At 47.2% G+C, this 21,361-nt stretch overlaps 2 protein-coding genes and 2 long non-coding RNA genes across 38 annotated transcripts in view; 2 read left to right on the top strand and 2 right to left on the bottom strand.

Annotated features, from left to right (window-relative positions):
* Positions 1 to 21,286, top strand: part of LOC118372834 (TNFAIP3-interacting protein 1-like) — a 34,314-nt gene extending 13,028 nt beyond the window's left edge. The window contains exons 8-19 of the mRNA XM_052487405.1: positions 205 to 299; positions 754 to 901; positions 1,673 to 1,774; positions 2,272 to 2,337; positions 2,742 to 2,873; positions 11,219 to 11,347; positions 11,438 to 11,578; positions 15,203 to 15,328; positions 15,570 to 15,623; positions 17,313 to 17,531; positions 18,045 to 18,105; positions 18,331 to 21,286. Coding sequence (XP_052343365.1) covers positions 205 to 299; positions 754 to 901; positions 1,673 to 1,774; positions 2,272 to 2,337; positions 2,742 to 2,873; positions 11,219 to 11,347; positions 11,438 to 11,578; positions 15,203 to 15,328; positions 15,570 to 15,623; positions 17,313 to 17,531; positions 18,045 to 18,105; positions 18,331 to 18,371 — 1,314 coding nt within the window. The 3' untranslated portion in view covers positions 18,372 to 21,286. The remainder of the gene's footprint in view (positions 1 to 204; positions 300 to 753; positions 902 to 1,672; positions 1,775 to 2,271; positions 2,338 to 2,741; positions 2,874 to 11,218; positions 11,348 to 11,437; positions 11,579 to 15,202; positions 15,329 to 15,569; positions 15,624 to 17,312; positions 17,532 to 18,044; positions 18,106 to 18,330) is intronic.
* LOC127913870 (IgA FC receptor-like) lies at positions 2,744 to 8,753 on the bottom strand. 16 transcript variants are annotated; one of them, XR_008087035.1, is made up of 6 exons: positions 3,795 to 8,753; positions 3,408 to 3,493; positions 3,279 to 3,364; positions 3,193 to 3,235; positions 3,021 to 3,149; positions 2,744 to 2,891 (listed from the first exon to the last, which is right to left on the bottom strand). XR_008087035.1 is itself a non-coding variant. In XM_052487397.1 (2 exons), exon 1 carries the CDS (start codon positions 5,048 to 5,050, stop codon positions 4,664 to 4,666), a length of 387 nt encoding a protein of 128 aa, XP_052343357.1. In that variant the 5' UTR covers positions 5,051 to 8,749; the 3' UTR covers positions 2,744 to 2,891; positions 3,193 to 4,663. The 16 variants fall into 16 exon arrangements, 7 of the variants coding, with proteins under 7 accessions (XP_052343357.1, XP_052343363.1, XP_052343358.1 ...); XR_008087037.1 differs by having other exon boundaries at positions 3,279 to 3,321; positions 3,408 to 8,753; XR_008087033.1 differs by having other exon boundaries at positions 3,193 to 3,622; positions 3,709 to 8,753.
* LOC127913872 (uncharacterized) lies at positions 11,596 to 14,816 on the bottom strand. Of its 19 annotated transcripts, none has more exons than XR_008087051.1 (6): positions 14,748 to 14,816; positions 14,476 to 14,645; positions 14,340 to 14,441; positions 13,796 to 14,271; positions 13,199 to 13,382; positions 11,596 to 11,974 (listed from the first exon to the last, which is right to left on the bottom strand). It is a non-coding gene; the product is annotated as an uncharacterized LOC127913872 (long non-coding RNA). The 19 variants fall into 19 exon arrangements; XR_008087053.1 differs by lacking the exons at positions 11,596 to 11,974; positions 14,748 to 14,816 and adding exons at positions 12,289 to 12,369; positions 12,622 to 12,655 and having other exon boundaries at positions 13,315 to 13,382; positions 14,476 to 14,723; XR_008087046.1 differs by lacking the exon at positions 14,748 to 14,816 and having other exon boundaries at positions 14,340 to 14,407; positions 14,476 to 14,732.
* Positions 12,258 to 13,912, top strand: LOC127913875 (uncharacterized). 2 transcript variants are annotated; one of them, XR_008087072.1, is made up of 5 exons: positions 12,258 to 12,340; positions 12,545 to 12,626; positions 12,865 to 12,932; positions 13,279 to 13,353; positions 13,801 to 13,912. It is a non-coding gene; the product is annotated as an uncharacterized LOC127913875 (long non-coding RNA). The 2 variants fall into 2 exon arrangements; XR_008087071.1 differs by lacking the exons at positions 12,865 to 12,932; positions 13,801 to 13,912 and adding an exon at positions 13,654 to 13,750 and having other exon boundaries at positions 13,238 to 13,319.
* Positions 21,287 to 21,361: the final 75 nt, after the last annotated feature.

Raw genomic sequence — 21,361 nt, forward strand, 5'->3', positions numbered from 1 at the left:
TGGGTGACGCTGGTCCTTGGTCAGCCCACAGGCCGTAGGCAGGCCGAAGTCTCTCACCATCGAGCGTCCCATGATGACCGTGGTCGAGAGTCCGATGGGGAAGGAGAAGGGGGAACAGGACGGGACTGCCTCGGTCAGGAGGGGGGTGTCTTGGTACAGGAGGACAGTGCTGTGTTACTCATGCGTGTCCCTCTGTTTGTCAAGACTCTTTGTGAGCAGCTCAGACACGAGAACAGCGAGCTGAGAAAGAAGATGGAGGAAGACCTTCAGTACAGAAACGGAGATGTGGAACTGCTGAGGTGAGTTGTTGTATTTTCTCTGCATTCAGTTTCATCTCCCCAGGGGAGAGGAGGAGTTTACATTTACTATTGTGAATTGAAACGGTTGGCGTTATGCTGTTTTCTGCTCCTAGGTCAAGTTTAGTGCTTTGTTGGAGTTTATTGAGCTTAAATAAAGGCAATAAACTCTTGGTAGTCAGTAAATTATAAGTGGACTTTCACTTTTGTTTTTCACATTGATTCTCTGTCTAGCAACTACAAAGTTTCAAGTGAAGTGACAGTTGGTCAAAGTTTTGTTTTTGATGATTCCCGGAATTGCCCTAATGTTCTCCCTACCTCAGTGGGGCTGTAGGGTCTTCCCAGAGAATATTCTAGGGCTCTGCCAAGCAGCACATTCCTCCTACTAAACACTGCAATACAGAGTCTAGATGTCTCTATAACTGCATAGTAACACTAACCCTGCTGGTCATTGCAGACCAGAGAACCTGAAGCTGAAAGAGCAGGTAACGGGAGCAGGAGAGACCGCGGCAGAGAGCGAGGGGCAGCCAGAAGCCAAAGAAGACGTGGTGAAAGAGGAAACTGCCAGCGTTAGATCCAAGATGGAGGTCAGCACACCACAGAAGGTATGGAAAACCCTCCCCAGAATGGATGGAATGGCACCTGTCTGATTCAGAGTACATTAAAAGCTGAGAGGGGAGAGAGAGAGGGGGGAATGATCAGCATAGACGTCTAGGAAGCCACAGCATCATTTCAGGATGTGCACTGTTACAGTAAACACTCCAGTATTTAAATACTCTAGTTTCCGTATTGAGTATTGGCAGTATGAGTCAGGTCATTGCCAGGCATCGCGGTAGTGGAATAGTTACCATGACTGATGTCTCATCCTAACGTACTGTACAGTATGGGGATGTGATTGACTGTAGTACTACTGTAATGCTTTTTTCACATTGTCCCATTTGGTCACTGTAGAATGTCTTGAGAGACTTCCCCAAAAAAAGCACATGTTTATTTTTATGACACGACTTGTGTAAATGGTGATCTGTACCAGTGCTGGGAATTGTAAGAGCAATGTTTCATATCCTTGTCCTGTTGCAGAGCGGGCTCTATGAATGAATTACGTTTCAAATCATTTACTGCGAAACGCATCACTGTGATGTTTTGACAGTTAGCTTTTTGAAAGTCCTGTCTTGAAAATGTGATTGCTAACATGGGGGGGCGGGACATTTTTGTCACTGTATCAACATTTTTGTCACTGTATCAACATTTTTGTCACTGTATCAACAGTGGGATCTAATGAAAACAAATACCAAAAAAAATAAACAGGTTTGAAATTGGATTATTCCTTCTTTTGTTTTTTTAAAGAATCATCATGTTTTATATCCCTTGTACTACAGCGGAGGGGGAATGCCACAGAGATGGAGAAAGCCCCGGCCAAGCCTTGTGACCCAGAGGCCTACGAGAAGAAGATCAAGCTTCTAGAGAAGCAGAGGAAAGATGTGAGTCCCTCTCTCAACGTTACATCAGTTGTTCTCTTGCCACGTTTAAAAAAAAAAGAAAGTATTTGTTATAAAAGTGTATGTCCCAAATGACACCCTATTCCCTTAAAAAAAAATAGTGCACTAGTTTTGACCTGGGTCAATACATAGTAGTGCACTAGTTTTGACCTGGGTCAATACATAGTAGTGCACTAGTTTTGACCTGGGTCAATACATAGTAGTGCACTAGTTTTGACCTGGGTCAATACATAGTAGTGCACTAGTTTTGACCTGGGTCAATACATAGTAGTGCACTAGTTTTGACCTGGGTCAATACATAGTAGTGCACTAGTTTTGACCTGGGTCAATACATAGTAGTGCACTTTTTATATGGAGACATTTTAGGACGCACCCTTTAAGGTGTTCGTGTTCCCGCTTGAGAGAGTCTGCAAAAATGTGTACATGACGTATTGGTTTCAGTCATATTTCTGTTGTGATGATGATGATGATGATAACAGGTACTGGATGTTAACAAGCAATGGGATGCCCAGTGGAACTCGATGAAGTCACAGTTTGAACAGAAGGTATGTTCTATCTCTCTCTCTAACACACACACACACACACACACACACACTGTGTCAATATAGTAACCTGCGTGTGTGTGTGTGTTGATGGAGAAGATGTAGTGGTGTGTACTTGGATGACACCCAGTGTGTGTGTGTGTCAACCACATGTTCTTGTGACACATCAGAAATCCCCTCACCTCTCTGGTACTCACTGTTCCTGCTGTGGTCCACACACACGCACACACCCACACACTGAGACGCACACACCTACACGCCCACACACACTTCCACGGCTCTGAGATTTGGGGCTAGCCCTAAACTGCTCCACATCATTCTTCTGAGTCTGAAATGATGATTCTGATCATATGTCTCGTTGAAAAGACATACTCCCTGTATTTAAGAGTTTGAAACCCCCCGATCAGATCACAGACCTGCGTCAGCGGCTAGCGGACTCCCAGAAGGCCGTGCAGGAGTTAGAGGCGGAGCGAGAACAGAGGCAGCGGGATTACGATAAGAAGTTGCTGCTCGCCAAGTCCAAGATTGAGAACGTACAGGTGAGAACAGACAGAAACCTAGTACAGACCCAACCACGTACAGGTGACAACAGACAGAAACCTAGTACAGACCCAACCACGTACAGGTGACAACAGACAGAAACCTAGTACAGACCCAACCACGTACAGGTGACAACAGACAGAAACCTAGTACAGACCCAACAACGTACAGGTGACAACAGACAGAAACCTAGTACAGACCCAACCACGTACAGGTGACAACAGACAGAAACCTAGTACAGACCCAACCACGTACAGGTGAGAACAGACAGAAACCTAGTATAGACCCAACCACGTACAGGTGACAACAGACAGAAACCTAGTACAGACCCAACAACGTACAGGTGACAACAGACAGAAACCTAGTACAGACCCAACCACGTACAGGTGAGAACAGACAGAAACCTAGTACAGACCCAACAACGTACAGGTGACAACAGACAGAAACCTAGTACAGACCCAACCACGTACAGGTGACAACAGACAGAAACCTAGTACAGACCCAACCACGTACAGGTGAGAACAGACAGAAACCTAGTACAGACCCAACAACGTACAGGTGACAACAGACAGAAACCTAGTACAGACCCAACCACGTACAGGTGAGAACAGACAGAAACCTAGTACAGACCCAACAACGTACAGGTGAGAACAGACAGAAACCTAGTACAGACCCAACCACGTACAGGTGACAACAGACAGAAACCTAGTACAGACCCAACAACGTACAGGTGACAACAGACAGAAACCTAGTACAGACCCAACCATGTACAGGTGACAACAGACAGAAACCTAGTACAGACCCAACAACGTACAGGTGAGAACAGACAGAAACCTAGTACAGACCCAACCACGTACAGGTGACAACAGACAGAAACCTAGTACAGACCCAACAACGTACAGGTGACAACAGACAGAAACCTAGTACAGACCCAACCACGTACAGGTGACAACAGACAGAAACCTAGTACAGACCCAACCACGTACAGGTGACAACAGACAGAAACCTAGTACAGACCCAACCACGTACAGGTGACAACAGACAGAAACCTAGTACAGACCCAACAACGTACAGGTGACAACAGACAGAAACCTAGTACAGACCCAACCATGTACAGGTGACAACAGACAGAAACCTAGTACAGACCCAACAACGTCCTCAAGACGTATACAAACACAACAACGTACACAACATTTTTGGTGTGTGTTGGTGAGTGTGGGTGTGGGGGTGTGTGAGTGAGTGGGTGGGTGTGGGTGTGGGGGTGTGTGTGTGTGTGGGGGTGTGTGAGTGAGTGAGTGTCCGTTCTTCACTGCTGGGAACACGTGCATGTCAGCGTGGAGGAGAACCGCTCCAGCCCACTCAGCCACGGTCCGATGAGTATTTCTCACCAGTCTGTTGTGACACAATGGACTCAAAATAGCTCATTTGAAGCCAAGGAAATCAAATATGTATGTAGACATAACATGTAGAGTGAGCTACTCCAGGAAGTGACTTTGCGGGCTAGCTCAGTGCTGCCCCCTCTCATTGAGTATCTCAAGTTGAAGGCCAACCGGGGTACTGCAGGCTGCCAGTAGCAACTGAATTATCCTAATAACTTCTTCTGTGTGCAAATTTTTCTGATGTAAAGTTACATTTTGTCACATGCGCCGAATACAACAGGTGTAGACTTAACCATGAAATGCTTAGTTATGAGCCTTTTCCCAACTATGCAGAGTACTAATATATACACACACACACCAGTACGGAGTCAATGTGCAGAGATACCAGGTTAAGATAATTGATGTAATATTCACATGTACAGGGCCTTCGGAGTCTCCGGGGCCTTCGGAGTCTCCGGGGCCTTCGGAGTCTCCGGGGCCTTCGGAGTCTCCGGGGCCTTCGGAGTCTCCGGGGCCTTCGGAGTCTCCGGGGCCTTCGGAGTCTCCGGGGCCTTCGGAGTCTCCGGGGCCTTCGGAGTCTCCGGGGCCTTCGGAGTCTCCGGGGCCTTCGGAGTCTCCGGGGCCTTCGGAGTCTCCGGGGCCTTCGGAGTCTCCGGGGCCTTCGGAGTCTCCGGGGCCTTCGGAGTCTCCGGGGCCTTCGGAGTCTCCGGGGCCTTCGGAGTATTCATACCCCTTGACTTATTCCACATTTTGTTGTTACAGCCGGGATTCAAAATGGATAAAATAATCTCACCCATCTATCAGTTAGGATCACCTCCTTTTTATTTTAAGAATGTGAAATGTCAGAATAATAGTAGAGAGAATGATTTATTTAAGCTTTTATTTCGTTCATCACATTCCCAGTGGGTCAGAAGTTTACATACACTCAATTAGTATTTTGTAGCATTGCCTTTAAATTGTTTAACTTGGGTCAAATGTTTCTGGTAGCCTTCCACAAGCTTCCCACATTAAGTTGGGTGAATTGCGGCCCATTCCTTCTGATAGAGCTGGTGTAACTGAGTCAGGTTTGTAGGCCTCCTTGCTCGCACATGCTTTTTCAGTTCTGCCCACAAATTATCAATAGGCTTGAGGTCAGGGCTTTGTGATGGCCACTCCATTACCTTGACTTTGTTGACCTTTTTCCATAACTTTGGAAGTATGCTTGGGGTCATTGTCCATTCGGAAGATCCATTGCGACCAAGCTTTAACTTCCTGACTGATGTCTTGAGATATTGCTTCAATATATCCACATAATTTTTCTGCCTCATGATGCCATCTATTTTGTGAAGAGCACCAGTCCCTCCTGCAGCAAAGCACCCCCGTGCTTCACGGTTGGGATGGTGTTCTTTGGCTTACAAGCCTCCCCCTTTTTGCTCCAAACATAATGATGGTCAATATGGCCAAACATTCTCTTTTTGTTTCATCAGACCAGAGGACATTTCTCCAAAAAGTACAATCTTTGCCCCCCCCCATGTGCAGTTGCAAACCGTAGTCTGGCTTTTTTATGGTGGTTTGGAGCAGTGGCTTCTTTCTTGCTGAGCAGCCTTTCAGGTTATGTCAATTATAGGACTAATTTTACTGTGGATATAGATACTTTTGTACCTGTTTTCTACAGCATCTTTACAAGGTCCTTTTGCTGTTGTTTTGGGATTGATTTGCACTTTTCACACTAAAGTACGTTCATCTCTAGGAGACAGAACGCGTCTCCTTCCTGAGCGGTATGATGGCTGCATGGTCCCATGGTGTTTATACTTGCGTACGATTGTTTGTACAGATGAACGTGGTACCTTCAGGTGTTTGGAAATTGCTCCCAAGAATGAACCAGACTTGTGGAGCTCTACAAAAAAATAATTCTGAGGTCTTGGCTGATTTCTTTTGATTTTCCCCATGATGTCAAGCAAAGAGGCACTGAGTTTGAAGGTAGGCCTTGAAATACACTGCTAAAAAAAATAAAGGGAACACTAAAATAACACATCCTACATCTGAATCAATGAAATATTCTTATTGAATACTTTTTTCATTACATAGTTGAATGTGCTGACAACAAAATCACACAAATGATCAATGTAAATCAAATGTATCAACCCATGGAGGTCTGGATTTGGAGTCACACTCAAAATTAAAGTGGAAAACCACACTACAGGCTGATCCAACTTTGATGTAATGTCCTTAAAACAAGTCAAAATGAGGCTCAGTAGTGTGTGTGGCCTCCACGTGCCTGTATGACCTCCCTACAATACCTGGGCATGCTCCTGATGAGGTGGCAGATGGTCTCCTGAGGGATCTCCTCCCAGACCTGGACTAAAGCATCCGCCAACTCCTGGACAGTCTGTGGTGCAACGTGGCGTTCTCTGGCAAATGCCAAACGTCCTGCACGGTGTTTGGCTGTAAGCACAACCCCAACCTGTGGACGTCGGGCCCTCATACCACCCTCATGGAGTCTGTTTCTGACCGTTTGAGCAGACACATGCACATTTGTGGCCTGCTGGAGGTCATTTTGCAGGGCTCTGGCAGTGCTCATCCTTGCACAAAGGCGGAGGTAGCGGTCCTGCTGCTGGGTTGTTGCCCTCCACGTCTCCTGATGTACTGGCCTGTCTCCTTTTAGCGCTTCGATGCTCTGGACACTACGCTGACATACACAGCAAACCTTCTTGCCACAGCTCGCATTGATATTCCATCCTGGATGAGCTGCACTACCTGAGCCACTTGTGTGGGTTGTAGACTCCGTCTCATGCTACCACTAGAGTGAAATCACTGCCAGCATTCAAAAGTGACCAAAACATCAGCCAGGAAGCATAGGAACTGAGAAGTGGTCTGTGGTCCCCACCTGCAGAACCACTCCTTTATTGGGGGTGTCTTGCTAATTGCCTATAATTTCCACCTGTTGTCTATTCCATTTGCACAACAGCATGTTAAATTTATTGTCAATCAGTGTTGCTTCCTAAGTGGACAGTTTGATTTCACAGAAGTGTGATTGACTTGGAGTTACATTGTGTTGTTTAAGTGTTCCCTTTATTTTTTTGAGCAGTGTACATCCACAGGTACACCTCCAATTGATTCAAATAATGTCAATTAGCCTATCAGAAGCTTCTAAAGCAATGACATCATTTTCTGGAATTTTCCAAGCTGTTTAAAGGCACAGTCAACTTAGTGTATGTAAACTTCTGACCCACTGGAATTGTGACACAGTGAAATAATCTGTCTGTAAACAATTGTTGGAAAAATTACTTGTCATGCACAAAGTAGATGTCCTAACTGACTTGCCAAAACTATAGTTTGTTAACAAGAAATTTGTGGAGTGGTTGAAAAACAAGTTTTAATGACTCCAACCTAAGTCTATGTAAACATACGACTTCAACTGTATCTAATTTACACAATTAGTCACACCCCTGAGTCAATACTTTGTAGAAGCATCTTTGATTACAGATTTAAGTCTCTAAGACCTTTCCACACCTGGATTGTGCAACATTTGCCCATTTAAAAAATATATATATATTTTGTCATTTTATAAATTCATCAAGCTCAGTCAAATTGGTTGTTGGTCATTGCTAGACAACCATTTTCAGGTCTTGCCATAGATTTAAGTCAAAACTGTAACACGACCATTCAGGAACATTCACTGCCTTCTTGGTAAACAACTCCAGTGTCTATTTGACCTTGTGTTTTACGTTATTGTCCTGCTGAAAGGTGACTTCATTTCCCAGTGTCTGGTGGATAGCAGACTGAACCAGGTTTTGCTCTAGGATTTTGCCTGTGCTTAGCTCCATTCCGTTTATTTTTTTATCCTGAAAAACTCCCCAGTCCTTTATGATTACAAGCATACCCATAACATGATGCAGCCCCCACTATGCTTGAAAATATGGGGAGTGGTACTCAGTAATATGTTTGGGGAAAATCCAATACAATACTTTGTATTCAGGACAAAAAGTGAATTTCTTTACCACATCTTTTGTAGTTTCACTTTAGTGCCTTGTTGCAAACAGGATGCATGTTCTAGAATGTGTTTTGTGTTCTAGAATATGTACAGGCTTCCTTCTTTTCACTCTGTCAATTAGGTTAGTATTGTAGAATAACTATAATGTTGTTGATCCATACTCAGGTTTCTGACCATTAAACTCTGACTGTGTATTAAAGTCCCCATTGGCCACTGACAAAACATCTAAATGTAATCCATTTTCAATTCCGGCAGTAACACAACATGTAGAATAAGTCAATGGGTGTGAATACGTTCTGAAGGGAATGTAGGTAAGTGACTTGGTAATCAGGATAGATATTAAGTGTGTGTGAGCATATGTAGTCAGTGTGTTGGAACTGTCAGTGTAGTATGTGTGAGTAGAGTCCAGTGCAAGGTTCAGTGTAAATAATAAAGGGGCTCAATACAAATAGTCTGGGTAGCCATTTTGATGAGCTGTTCAGCAGTCTGGTGGCTTGGGGGTAGGAGCTGTTCAGCAGTCTAATGGGTTGGGGGGTAGGAGCTGTTCAGCAGTCTAATGGGTTGGGGGTAGGAGCTGTTCAGCAGTCTAATGGGTTGGGGGTAGGAGCTGTTCAGCAGTCTGATGGATTGGGGGTAGGAGCTGTTCAGCAGTCTAATGGATTGGGGGTAGGAGCTGTTCAGCAGTCTAATGGATTGGGGGGTAGGAGCTGTTCAGCAGTCTAATGGGTTGGGGGGTAGGAGCTGTTCAGCAGTCTGGTGGCTTGGGGGGTAGGAGCTGTTCAGCAGTCTGGTGGCTTGGGGGGTAGGAGCTGTTCAGCAGTCTGGTGGCTTGGGGGGTAGGAGCTGTTCAGCAGTCTGCTGGCTTGGGGGGTAGGAGCTGTTCAGCAGTCTGCTGGCTTGGGGGTAGGAGCTGTTCAGCAGTCTGGTGGCTTGGGGGTAGAAGCTGTTCAGCAGTCTGGTGGCTTGGGGGTAGAAGCTGTTCAGCAGTCTGGTGGCTTGGGGGTAGAAGCTGTTCAGCAGTCTGGTGGCTTGGGGGTAGAAGCTGTTCAGCAGTCTGGTGGCTTGGGGGGTAGAAGCTGTTCAGCAGTCTGGTGGCTTGGGGGTAGAAGCTGTTCAGCAGTCTAATGACTTGGAGGTAGAAGCTGTTCAGCAGTCTGGTGGCTTGGGGGGTAGGAGCTGTTCAGCAGTCTGATGACTTGAGGGGTGGAGCTGTTCAGCAGTCTGATGGCTTGGGGGTAGAAGCTGTTCAGCAGTCTGGTGGCTTGGGTAGGAGCTGTTCAGCAGTCTGACTTGAGGGGTAGAAGCTGTTCAGCAGTCTGATGGCTTGGGGGTAGGAGCTGTTCAGCAGTCTGATGGCTTGGGGGTAGAAGCTGTTCAGCAGTCTGGTGGCTTGGGGGTAGGAGCTGTTCAGCAGTCTGATGGCTTGGGGGTAGAAGCTGTTCAGCAGTCTGATGGCTTGGGGGTAGAAGCTGTTCAGCAGTCTGATGGCTTGGGGTAGAAGCTGTTCAGCAGTCTGGTGGCTTAAGGAGCTGTTCAGCAGTCTGGTGGCTTGGGGGTAGGAGCTGTTCAGCAGTCTGATGACTTGAGGGGTAGAAGCTGTTCAGCAGTCTGGTGGCTATAGAAGCTGTTCAGCAGTCTGATGACTTGAGGGGTAGAAGCTGTTCAGCAGTCTGATGGCTTGGGGGTAGGAGCTGTTCAGCAGTCTGATGACTTGAGGGGTAGAAGCTGTTCAGCAGTCTGATGGCTTGGGGGTAGGAGCTGTTCAGCAGTCTGATGACTTGGGGGTAGAAGCTGTTCAGCAGTCTGGTGGCTTGGGGGTAGGAGCTGTTCAGCAGTCTGATGACTTGAGGGGTAGAAGCTGTTCAGCAGTCTGACGGCGGGGGTAGAAGCTGTTCAGCAGTCTGGTGGCTTGGGGGGTAGGAGCTGTTCAGCAGTCTGATGGCTTGGGGGGTAGGAGCTGTTCAGCAGTCTGATGGCTTGGGGGGTAGGAGCTGTTCAGCAGTCTGGTGGCTTGGGGGTAGAAGCTGTTCAGCAGTCTGGTGGCTTGGGGGTAGGAGCTGTTCAGCAGTCTGATGGCTTGGGGGTAGGAGCTGTTCAGCAGTCTGATGGCTTGGGGGGTAGGAGCTGTTCAGCAGTCTGATGGCTTGGGGGTAGAAGCTGTTCAGCAGTCTGGTGGCTTGGGGGTAGGAGCTGTTCAGCAGTCTGATGACTTGAGGGGTAGAAGCTGTTCAGCAGTCTGGTGGCTTGAGGGTAGGAGCTGTTCAGCAGTCTGATGACTTGAGGGGTGAAGCTGTTCAGCAGTCTGGTGGCTTGAGGGGTAGAAGCTGTTCAGCAGTCTGATGGCTTGGGGGGTAGGAGCTGTTCAGCAGTCTGATGGCTTGGGGGTAGAAGCTGTTCAGCAGTCTGGTGGCTTGGGGGGTAGGAGCTGTTCAGCAGTCTGATGACTTGGGGGGTAGAAGCTGTTCAGCAGTCTGGTGGCTTGGGGGGTAGGAGCTGTTCAGCAGTCTGATGGCTTGGGGGGTAGGAGCTGTTCAGCAGTCTGGTGGCTTGGGGGGTAGAAGCTGTTCAGCAGTCTGGTGGCTTGGGGGTAGAAGCTGTTCAGCAGTCTGGTGGCTTGGGGGTAGGAGCTGTTCAGCAGTCTGACTTGGGGGGTAGGAGCTGTTCAGCAGTCTGGTGGCTTGGGGGGTAGGAGCTGTTCAGCAGTCTGGTGGCTTGGGGGTAGGAGCTGTTCAGCAGTCTGGTGGCTTGGGGGGTAGAAGCTGTTCAGCAGTCTGGTGGCTTGAGGGGTAGAACCTTTTTTGCAAAAACATGCCAGGTTGACTGATATGATGTTGGTCATTGTTAGGTCACCATCAGATGAACTTTAACCTGACAGTCTCTGACATGTGGAATAATTACTTATCAGAATGTCACATCCTTCAGTCTGGTTTAAACTGTGAATGAACTCTGGGAGTCGAAGCAGGTTATGGTAATGTTGTATGAATGTTTTCAGGGGGAGAAGGAGTGTCTGAACTCTGAGACCACAGAGTTGAAGCAGAAGATTCGTTACCTGCAGGATCAGCTGCTGCCCCTCAGTAAACAGAGAGAGTACCAGGAGAAGGAGATACAACGCCTCAACAGGGTCTCTATCGTGTGTGTGTGTGTGTGTGTGTGTACACTGAGTGTGTGTGTACTGTGTTCTAATTTACTGTCTCCCTCTGCCACCCTTCAGGCTTTAGAAAAGGCCCTGAACCTGCATCCTCCCCCGTCCTCCCAGCAGCCACCGGGCCAGGGCACCAGTGGTAACCATGACGACATGCCTAGTAACTTGAGGCAGGAGCTTCTCACTCAGATAACGGTGTTAAAGGAACAGGTCAGTTAGACACACTTAGTACCTGAGGTAATCCTCCTCCCTCACCAATTTAGTACCTGAGGTAATCCTCCTCCCTCACCAATTTAGTACCTGAGGTAATCCTCCTCCCTCACCAATTTAGTACCTGAGGTAATCCTCCTCCCTCACCAATTTAGTACCTGAGGTAATCCTCCTCCCTCACCAATTTAGTACCTGAGGTAATCCTCCTCCCTCACCAATTTAGTACCTGAGGTAATCCTCCTCCCTCACCAATTTAGTACCTGAGGTAATCCTCCTCCCTCACCAATTTAGTACCTGAGGTAATCCTCCTCCCTCACCAATTTAGTACCTGAGGTAATCCTCCTCCCTCACCAATTTAGTACCTGAGGTAATCCTCCTCCCTCACCAACTTAGTACCTGAGGTAATCCTCCTCCCTCACCAATTTAGTACCTGAGGTAATCCTCCTCCCTCACCAATTTAGTACCTGAGGTAATCCTCCTCCCTCACCAATTTAGTACCTGAGGTAATCCTCCTCCCTCACCAATTTAGTACCTGAGGTAATCCTCCTCCCTCACCAATTTAGTACCTGAGGTAATCCTCCTCCCTCACCAATTTAGTACCTGAGGTAATCCTCCTCCCTCACCAATTTAGTACCCGAGGTAATCCTCCCTCCTCCTCCCTCACCAATTTAGTACCCGAGGTAATCCTCCCTCCTCCTCCCTCACCAATTTAGTACCCGAGGTAATCCTCCCTCCTCCTCCCTCACCAATTTAGTACCCGAGGTAATCCTCCTCCCTCACCAATTTAGTACCTGAGGTAATCCTCCTCCCTCACCAATTTAGTACCTGAGGTAATCCTCCTCCCTCACCAATTTAGTACCTGAGGTAATCCTCCTCCCTCACCAATTTAGTACCTGAGGTAATCCTCCTCCCTCACCAATTTAGTACCTGAGGTAATCCTCCTCCCTCACCAATTTAGTACCCGAGGTAATCCTCCCTCCTCCTCCCTCACCAATTTAGTACCCGAGGTAATCCTCCCTCCTCCTCCCTCACCAATTTAGTACCCGAGGTAATCCTCCTCCCTCACCAATTTAGTACCTGAGGTAATCCTCCTCCCTCACCAATTTAGTACCTGAGGTAATCCTCCTCCCTCACCAATTTAGTACCTGAGGTAATCCTCCTCCCTCACCAATTTAGTACCTGAGGTAATCCTCCTCCCTCACCAATTTAGTACCTGAGGTAATCCTCCTCCCTCACCAATTTAGTACCTGAGGTAATCCTCCTCCCTCACCAATTTAGTACCTGAGGTAATCCTCCTCCCTCACCAATTTAGTACCCGAGGTAATCCTCCTCCCTCACCAATTTAGTACCCGAGGTAATCCTCCTCCCTCACCAATTTAGTACCTGAGGTAATCCTCCTCCTCACCAATTTAGTACCTGAGGTAATCCTCCTCCCTCACCAACTTAGTACCTGAGGTAATCCTCCTGCTTCACCAACTTAGTACCTGAGGTAATCCTCCTCCCTCACCAACTTAGTACCTGAGGTAATCCTCCTCCCTCACCAGCTTAGTACCTGAGGTAATCCTCCTCCCTCACCAGCTTAGTACCTGAGGTAATCCTCCTCCCTCACCAGCTTAGTACCTGAGGTAATCCTCCTCCCTCACCAACTTAGTACCCGAGGTAATCCTCCCTCCTCCTCCCTCACCAATTTAGTACCCGAGGTAATCCTCCCTCCTCCTCCCTCACCAATTTAGTACCCGAGGTAATCCTCCTCCCTCACCAATTTAGTACCCGAGGTAATCCTCCTCCCTCACCAATTTAGTACCTGTAATCCTCCTCCCTCACCAACTTAGTACCTGAGGTAATCCTCCTCCCTCACCAACTTAGTACCTGAGGTTCCTCCTCCCTCACCAACTTAGTACCTGAGGTAATCCTCCTCCTCACCAATTTAGTACCTGAGGTAATCCTCCTCCCTCACCAACTTAGTACCTGAGGTAATCCTCCTGCTTCACCAACTTAGTACCTGAGGTAATCCTCCTCCCTCACCAACTTAGTACCTGAGGTAATCCTCCTCCCTCACCAACTTAGTACCCGAGGTAATCCTCCCTCCTCCTCCCTCACCAATTTAGTACCCGAGGTAATCCTCCCTCCTCCTCCCTCACCAATTTAGTACCCGAGGTAATCCTCCTCCCTCACCAATTTAGTACCTGTAATCCTCCTCCCTCACCAATTTAGTACCCGAGGTAATCCTCCTCCCTCACCAATTTAGTACCTGAGGTAATCCTCCTCCTTCACCAACTTAGTACCTGAGGTAATCCTCCTCCCTCACCAATTTAGTACCTGAGGTAATCCTCCTCCCTCACCAATTTAGTACCTGAGGTAATCCTCCTCCCTCACCAATTTAGTACCTGAGGTAATCCTCCTCCCTCACCAATTTAGTACCTGAGGTAATCCTCCTCCCTCACCAATTTAGTACCTGAGGTAATCCTCCTCCCTCACCAATTTAGTACCTGAGGTAATCCTCCTCCCTCACCAATTTAGTACCTGAGGTAATCCTCCTCCCTCACCAATTTAGTACCTGAGGTAATCCTCCTCCCTCACCAATTTAGTACCTGAGGTAATCCTCCTCCCTCACCAACTTAGTACCTGAGGTAATCCTCCTGCTTCACCAACTTAGTACCTGAGGTAATCCTCCTCCCTCACCAACTTAGTACCTGAGGTAATCCTCCTCCCTCACCAGCTTAGTACCTGAGGTAATCCTCCTCCCTCACCAGCTTAGTACCTGAGGTAATCCTCCTCCCTCACCAACTTAGTACCTGAGGTAATCCTCCTCCCTCACCAACTTAGTACCTGAGGTAATCCTCCTCCCTCACCAACTTAGTACCTGAGGTAATTCTCCTCCCTCACCAATTTAGTACCTGAGGTAATCCTCCTCCCTCACCAACTTAGTACCTGAGGTAATCCTCCTCCCTCACCAACTTAGTACCTGAGGTAATCCTCCTCCCTCACCAACTTAGTACCTGAGGTAATCCTCCTCCCTCACCAACTTAGTACCTGAGGTAATCCTCCTCCCTCACCAACTTAGTACCTGAGGTAATTCTCCTCCCTCACCAATTTAGTACCTGAGGTAATCCTCCTCCCTCACCAATTTAGTACCTGAGGTAATCCTCCTCCCTCACCAATTTAGTACCTGAGGTAATCCTCCTCCCTCACCAATTTAGTACCCGAGGTAATCCTCCTCCCTCACCAATTTAGTACCTGTAATCCTCCTCCTCACCAATTTAGTACCCGAGGTAATCCTCCTTCACCAATTTAGTACACCGGGCCTGTAATCCTCCCTCCTCCTCCCTCACCAATTTAGTACCCGAGGTAATCCTCCCTCCTCCCTCACCAATTTAGTACACCGAGGTAATCCTCCCTCTCCTCCCTCACCAATTTAGTACCGGGGTAATCCTCCCTCCTCCTCCCTCACCAATTTAGTACCCGAGGTAATCCTCCCTCCTCCTCCCTCACCAATTTAGTACCCGAGGTAATCCCCTCCTCCTCCTTCACCAATTTAGTACCCAAGGTAATCCTCCTTCCTCCTCCTTCACCAATTTAGTACCCGGGGTAATCCTCCTCCCATTGCTGTATCTACTCTCTCAGGTGAAGATCTTTGAGGAGGACTTTAGGAAAGAGAGGAGCGACAGGGAACGAATGAACGAGGAAAAGGAGGACTTGAGGAGACAGGTGGAGAGGCTGCAGGGTCAGGTGACCAACCTCACCAATCAGGTTAGGAGCTGCTTTCATCTGCTTCCTAAATGGCACCCCATTCTCTATGTAGTGCACATACCTATGGGCTCTGGTCAATAGTGCACTGTATAGGGAATAGGGTGCCTCTTGGGACGCAGACTGTTTCACAGCACTTTGCATTGACTAGGGAGGTTCTCATCTCCTCCACCTGCCATGTGTGGGTTTTCCTGATGTGTGTTCATCCATTTCTGTTGGTTTGTTCCTCTGACATCTTGTCCAGGCCCAGAGGGAGAGATGCAAGCTGGAGAGACTACAGATGCAGCATCATAAACAGGTACTGTAGTCACCGGGCCTGTTCTCATCTCCCACTATAGACGGGTACTGTAGTCACTGGGCCTGTTCTCATCTCCCACTATAGACAGGTACTGTAGTCACCGGGCCTGTTCTCATCTCCCACTATAGACGGGTACTGTAGTCACTGGGCCTGTTCTCATCTCCCACTATAGACGGGTACTGTAGTCACCGGGCCTGTTCTCATCTCCCACTATAGACAGGTACTGTAGTCACTGGGCCTGTTCTCATCTCCCACTATAGACAGGTACTGTAGTCACCGGGCCTGTTCTCATCTCCCACTATAGACGGGTACTGTAGTCACTGGGCCTGTTCTCATCTCCCACTATAGACGGGTACTGTAGTCACCGGGCCTGTTCATCTCCCACTATAGACAGGTACTGTAGTCACTGGGCCTGTTCTCATCTCCCACTATAGACGGGTACTGTAGTCACCGGGCCTGTTCTCATCTCCCACTATAGACAGGTACTGTAGTCACTGGGCCTGTTCTCATCTCCCACTATAGATGGGTACTGTAGTCACTGGGCCTGTTCTCATCTCCCACTATAGACGGGTACTGTAGTCACTGGGCCTGTTCTCATCTCCCACTATAGACAGGTACTGTAGTCACCGGGCCTGTTCTCATCTCCCACTATAGACGGGTACTGTAGTCACCGGGCCTGTTCTCATCTCCCGCTATAGACGGGTACTGTAGTCACCGGGCCTGTTCTCATCTCCCGCTATAGACGGGTACTGTAGTCACCGGGCCTGTTCTCATCTCCCGCTATAGACGGGTACTGTAGTCACCGGGCCTGTTCTCATCTCCCACTAAAGACGGGTACTGTAGTCACCGGGCCTGTTCTCATCTCCCGCTATAGACGGGTACTGTAGTCACCGGGCCTGTTCTCATCTCCCACTAAAGACGGGTACTGTAGTCACCGGGCCTGTTCTCATCTCCCACTTATAGACGGGTACTGTAGTCACTGGGCCTGTTCTCATCTCCCACTATAGACGGGTACTGTAGTCACCGGGCCTGTTCTCATCTCCCACTATAGACGGGTACTGTAGTCACTGGGCCTGTTCTCATCTCCCACTATAGACGGGTACTGTAGTCACTGGGCCTGTTCTCATCTCCCACTATAGACAGGTACTGTAGTCACTGGGCCTGTTCTCATCTCCCACTATAGACAGGTACTGTAGTCACCGGGCCTCAGTCCCTTCTCATCTCCCACTATAGACGGACATGGCTGTGGTGATCCTAGTCCATTAGTACAGGTATTATAGGCTAACCCCTCAGTCAGACAGACAGGTTTACCACCACAGTCACGTGAAGACGAGCCCTATCAGTCTAGTTTCACATGGCACTTAGACATCCCTGAAGTAATGACAGCAATGGGATGGATTTTCTCCTGATTAGATAAGTACAAATGGCTGTGTGCTGTGCTTCACTTCCTGTCTGTTTTGAGGAGCACCAACTAGGGCTGTGCTTTACTCCAGTTATATCTCAAACTACTGGAACATTCCTCTGCCTGTCTGAAAACAACCCCCTCCCTATTTCCAGACGTAGATCAACTAGATCTGTTGTATAAATCCAAGTGACTGGACGCTGTGCTTCCTCTACCTGCCTGCTTGCCCTGCTTTACACTGCTCTGACCGGGGTCACCGAGGTGTGTGTCCCTGTGTTCTCTGGTAGGGCCAGCAGCAGCAGGAGAGGCGTACCTCAGACCCCTCCTCAGGCACCATGAACGTCCCTCTGAGCCCTCCCTACTGTGGTCCCTTTATGCAGGTGGCTCCAGGAGGAGGCCCGGGACAGGACGTCCGGACAATACACCACCAGCCCAGGATACTCAACATGGCTGCGGCCGCCGACAGTGTAGCGCAAACGGAGCGTAGCGACTTCACACCGGTAAGGGTCCGTATCACAGTACATTTATTAGTGGAAACTGTTTTGCAATTGAAAATGAAAAATAAGCGTTTTCTTATTGGACCTTTTTTTCAGGTTGTCGTTCCCTATTTTGGTTTGTTTTCTTCCGTTTTGGTTCCTAGTGAATATGATCCAGTGACCCCAAATTATAGTGGCAGGGTAGCCTAGTGAGCATTGGACTAGTAACCGAAAGGTTGCAAGTTCAAATCCCCGAGCTGACAAGGTACAAAATCTGTCGTTCTGCCCCTGAACAGGCAGTTAACCCACTGTTCCTAGGCTGTCATTGAAAATAAGAATTTGTTCTTAACTGATTTGCCTAGTTAAATAAAGGTAAAATAAATAAATAAAATGGCTACTGACAGAGAAGCGTTTTCCCTTTGCCACGAAGCGGCTACTAGCTGTTTTGGAGGCTTCGGCTTCGTAAAGCACTTTGACATTTTTTTTTAAAAAGGACTTGTATGAATAAAAATGTGATTCCCGGTGCTGTCATCGTTCCCCCAGCCCAGAGTCCCCAGGTGGGCCGGCGCCGGGGAAGGTTCCAGACCTCCACCAGAGAACATGGGTACGCTGATACAACAGATGGCTGTGGTAAAAGGGTTGCAAACATCTGGAAAACCTGGTTGGAAGATCACCCGGAAGCAGGAAATTCTGGATCCTCCAACCAGGATATCTGGTTGTTAAAAGTTACCTGAATATTTGTTTGTTTGTTTTGTTGCAAAACTCTCTCGTTCTCTTGAGTGGCTGATTGCTTAAGAGCTAAAACCTTTTCCTCTACTCTTGTCTATAGATCAGTCCACCGCAACTGGGTTTGGAAGAAGAGAGCGATAGAATATTGACCCTGGAAAGCACTACGGTCCTCTCTACCATTTTGTTCTCTCACCGTGGAGCCAGCTGGGTGGTAGCAGCATGAATCAGTTAGTTTTCTGTTGACCAGGTGTGATTGGAACTATAATTTTCCTACTGAACTGTAGATATCCTGTTGTAATGTTGTTTATACTGCTTTTTTTAGAAGCCTACTTGTGAAACACTGTTTTCGCTGTTCAGAAATATATTATAATTTAGATGCGTTTCTTTTTTAACCTCTTCATTTTTTGGGGGGGAGATTCAACATCCGCTTCATATGATTCTATGCAGGAACTGAAGTCATTTGTGTGTAATAGGTTGAAATGATCCAAATGTAATATTTAAGACCCATTATGTACCCAAGAGATTATCGGCTATTGACGATCGTCCCACTTGCAAAATATGTAAAGTTTTTACAAAGCAGTTTTGTTTCTCGTAGGGTCAAAGGGGTCTTATTATCCCATGTCAATAACAACAAGTACTACTTGTATTCATTCCAACGATTTATATAATGAAAAGAAGGTCAATTGCCTTGGAATTGGAATCTATAGAAATGGTAACCGTGGGATTTGTTCAGTACTGTTGGTGTTCTAGAACTCTACCACAAGTAGAACTGTTCATACAGTGATTGTTATAACACAGTAAACTTGGGAAGTGAATTTAGCTGGTATATCACGCCGAACAAAAAAAAAAATCATGATTTGTTGTCATTTTATTTATAATCTACTGTTTTTTTTGATGGTTGCATTGACTAAATGTAAATCACTTGTCTTTTAGTAATGCTGTTCTTTCTGTTAGTGTACTCCCAATATATTGTAGCTATTGACATCGTATGTTGGTTACACACATACATGCATACATACCTGATTGGCCAAAAATTACCGATTGTGATTTCAATGCAACACCTTTTTTGATTTAATTGGTTTAAATATTTGATCATCGATTTTCAATATGTATTGCTATCCTAAGGTAGATAAGTCCTCAACATATTTACCCCCAAAGCTGTCCAGTCATATGTCTGGAGGATTGGGTCATAGGTCGTAGTGTATCCAGGCTTTGTCCCAATAGTCTTGAATGGCTTCCTTTCCTTCCCTAATGCTGACAGTTGATAGCACTACAGTAGGCCTGTTCTGGTTGCTGTAAACGTTAGCCTACCTGAGCACTCTGCTAGCAGAGTATGGTCAGTATACTGTAGGAGCTGTAATATGTGCATTTTTATATTGAGTTAACGGGGTACAATTGGTCTCCATCATATTGCTTTTAACCTGTCAGTCATGTCGGCAGGGTAGCCTAGTGGTTAGAGTGTAGGGTCGGCAGGGTAGCCTAGTGGTTAGAGTGTAGGGTCGGCAGGGTAGCCTAGTGGTTAGAGTGTAGGGTCGGCAGGGTAGCCTAGTGGTTAGAGTGTAGGGTCGGCAGGGTAGCCTAGTGGTTAGAGTGTAGGGTCGGCAGGGTAGCCTAGTGGTTAGAGTGTAGGGTCGGCAGGGTAGCCTAGTGGTTAGAGTGTAGGGTCGGCAGGGTAGCCTAGTGGTTAGAGTGTGGGGTCGGCAGGGTAGCCTAGTGGTTAGAGTGTGGGGTCGGCAGGGTAGCCTAGTGGTTAGAGCGTGGGGTCGGCAGGGTAGCCTAGTGGTTAGAGCGTAGGGTCGGCAGGGTAGCCTAGTGGTTAGAGCGTAGGGTCGGCAGGGTAGCCTAGTGGTTAGAGCGTTGACTAGTGACCGGAAGGTTGCAAGATCAAATCCCTGAGCTGACAAGGTACAAATCTGTCGTTCTGCCCCTGAACAGGCAGTTAACCCACTGTTCCTAGACCAGTTAACCCACTGTTCTTAGGCTGTCATTGAAAATAGGAATTTGTTCTTAACTGACTTGCCTAGTTAAATAAAGGTAAAATAAAACATTATTTTGCATCAGAGGAAATGAAGCTTCTTTTTTTTAAACGGAGACTCTGCTAACCCCCCAAGGATCAGTCAGTCAGTGATTACCTCCGTGATAAACCACCTCAGCCAGACTCCCGGGCCCTGGTCAAAAGTCCCTTTTCTATACAGGGAATAGGGTGCTGTTTGGGCCACGTCCCTGACTCTGCTGGCTTCTGTCTCAATCCTGTAAGACCAGCAGCTCCATACTAATATCCTGTCTATCCGGAAGTCCTGTGAGCCTCTGTGATACCGTCAAGAGCCGGTTTTGAATTCCAAACCCAGCCTTGTACCTTACCCCAGGTACTTGTGTTGATCAGAGGATTGGATAGGTGTTGACAAAATGGCGTGGAGTTATTACTACTATACTTTACGATGTTTTGATATCTTCCCTGGTGTCTGGAGTTTTAAGGGGCGAGGGGGTTGGTCACTACCCCCTAGAGCCACCAATCCTTCTGATGTGTGATTTGGTTTGGTGGTGAACTAATCTTCTGAATCAAAGCTACATAGGATTGCATATGTATGGGTATTATAAACCTTAGTGTGTGGTTCATTCAGACTGGTAAAGATGGGTGTTAATTCACAATGTTCACTGTAAATCCAGTTTGATCAGACTTATTTTCTTTTTTAGAGACGTTAGATTCCAGACTGGTTGAATTATAATAATAATAAATGCCATTTAGCAGACGCTTTTATCCAAAGCGACTTACAGTCATGTGTGCATACATTCTACGTATGGGTGGTCCCGGGAATCGAACCCACTACCCTGGCGTTACAAGCGCCATGCTCTCTACCAACTGAGCTACAGAAGGACCACACTTTGACAGGATTGCCTTGGTTTCTTTCCCCCTCTGACAGTGGTCTTTTTCTAGTTTATAGTTCCGGAGTGTTTGCAGAAGGCAAAAAGCACATTACTGGTGTGATGAGACTTTTTTTTTTTTTTGTATTTAAACTGGCTTAATAAACATATCCTAAATGTCTTCGTACGTCTTACTCTGGTGGTCATCTTTTTTTTTTTTTTTTAATTAAAAAAACTTTTCTTTGTTGACCTAGACATTTTGTGAAGGC

This window comes from Oncorhynchus keta, chromosome 30 (assembly GCF_023373465.1).
Source record: "Oncorhynchus keta strain PuntledgeMale-10-30-2019 chromosome 30, Oket_V2, whole genome shotgun sequence".
Taxonomy (NCBI): Eukaryota; Metazoa; Chordata; class Actinopteri; order Salmoniformes; family Salmonidae; genus Oncorhynchus; species Oncorhynchus keta.

Bases quoted from the DNA above. Each gene is read 5' to 3' on its own strand.
- LOC127913870 (XM_052487397.1), bottom strand. From the start codon at position 5,050: ATGGGTGAGATTATTTTATCCATTTTGAATCCCGGCTGTAACAACAAA.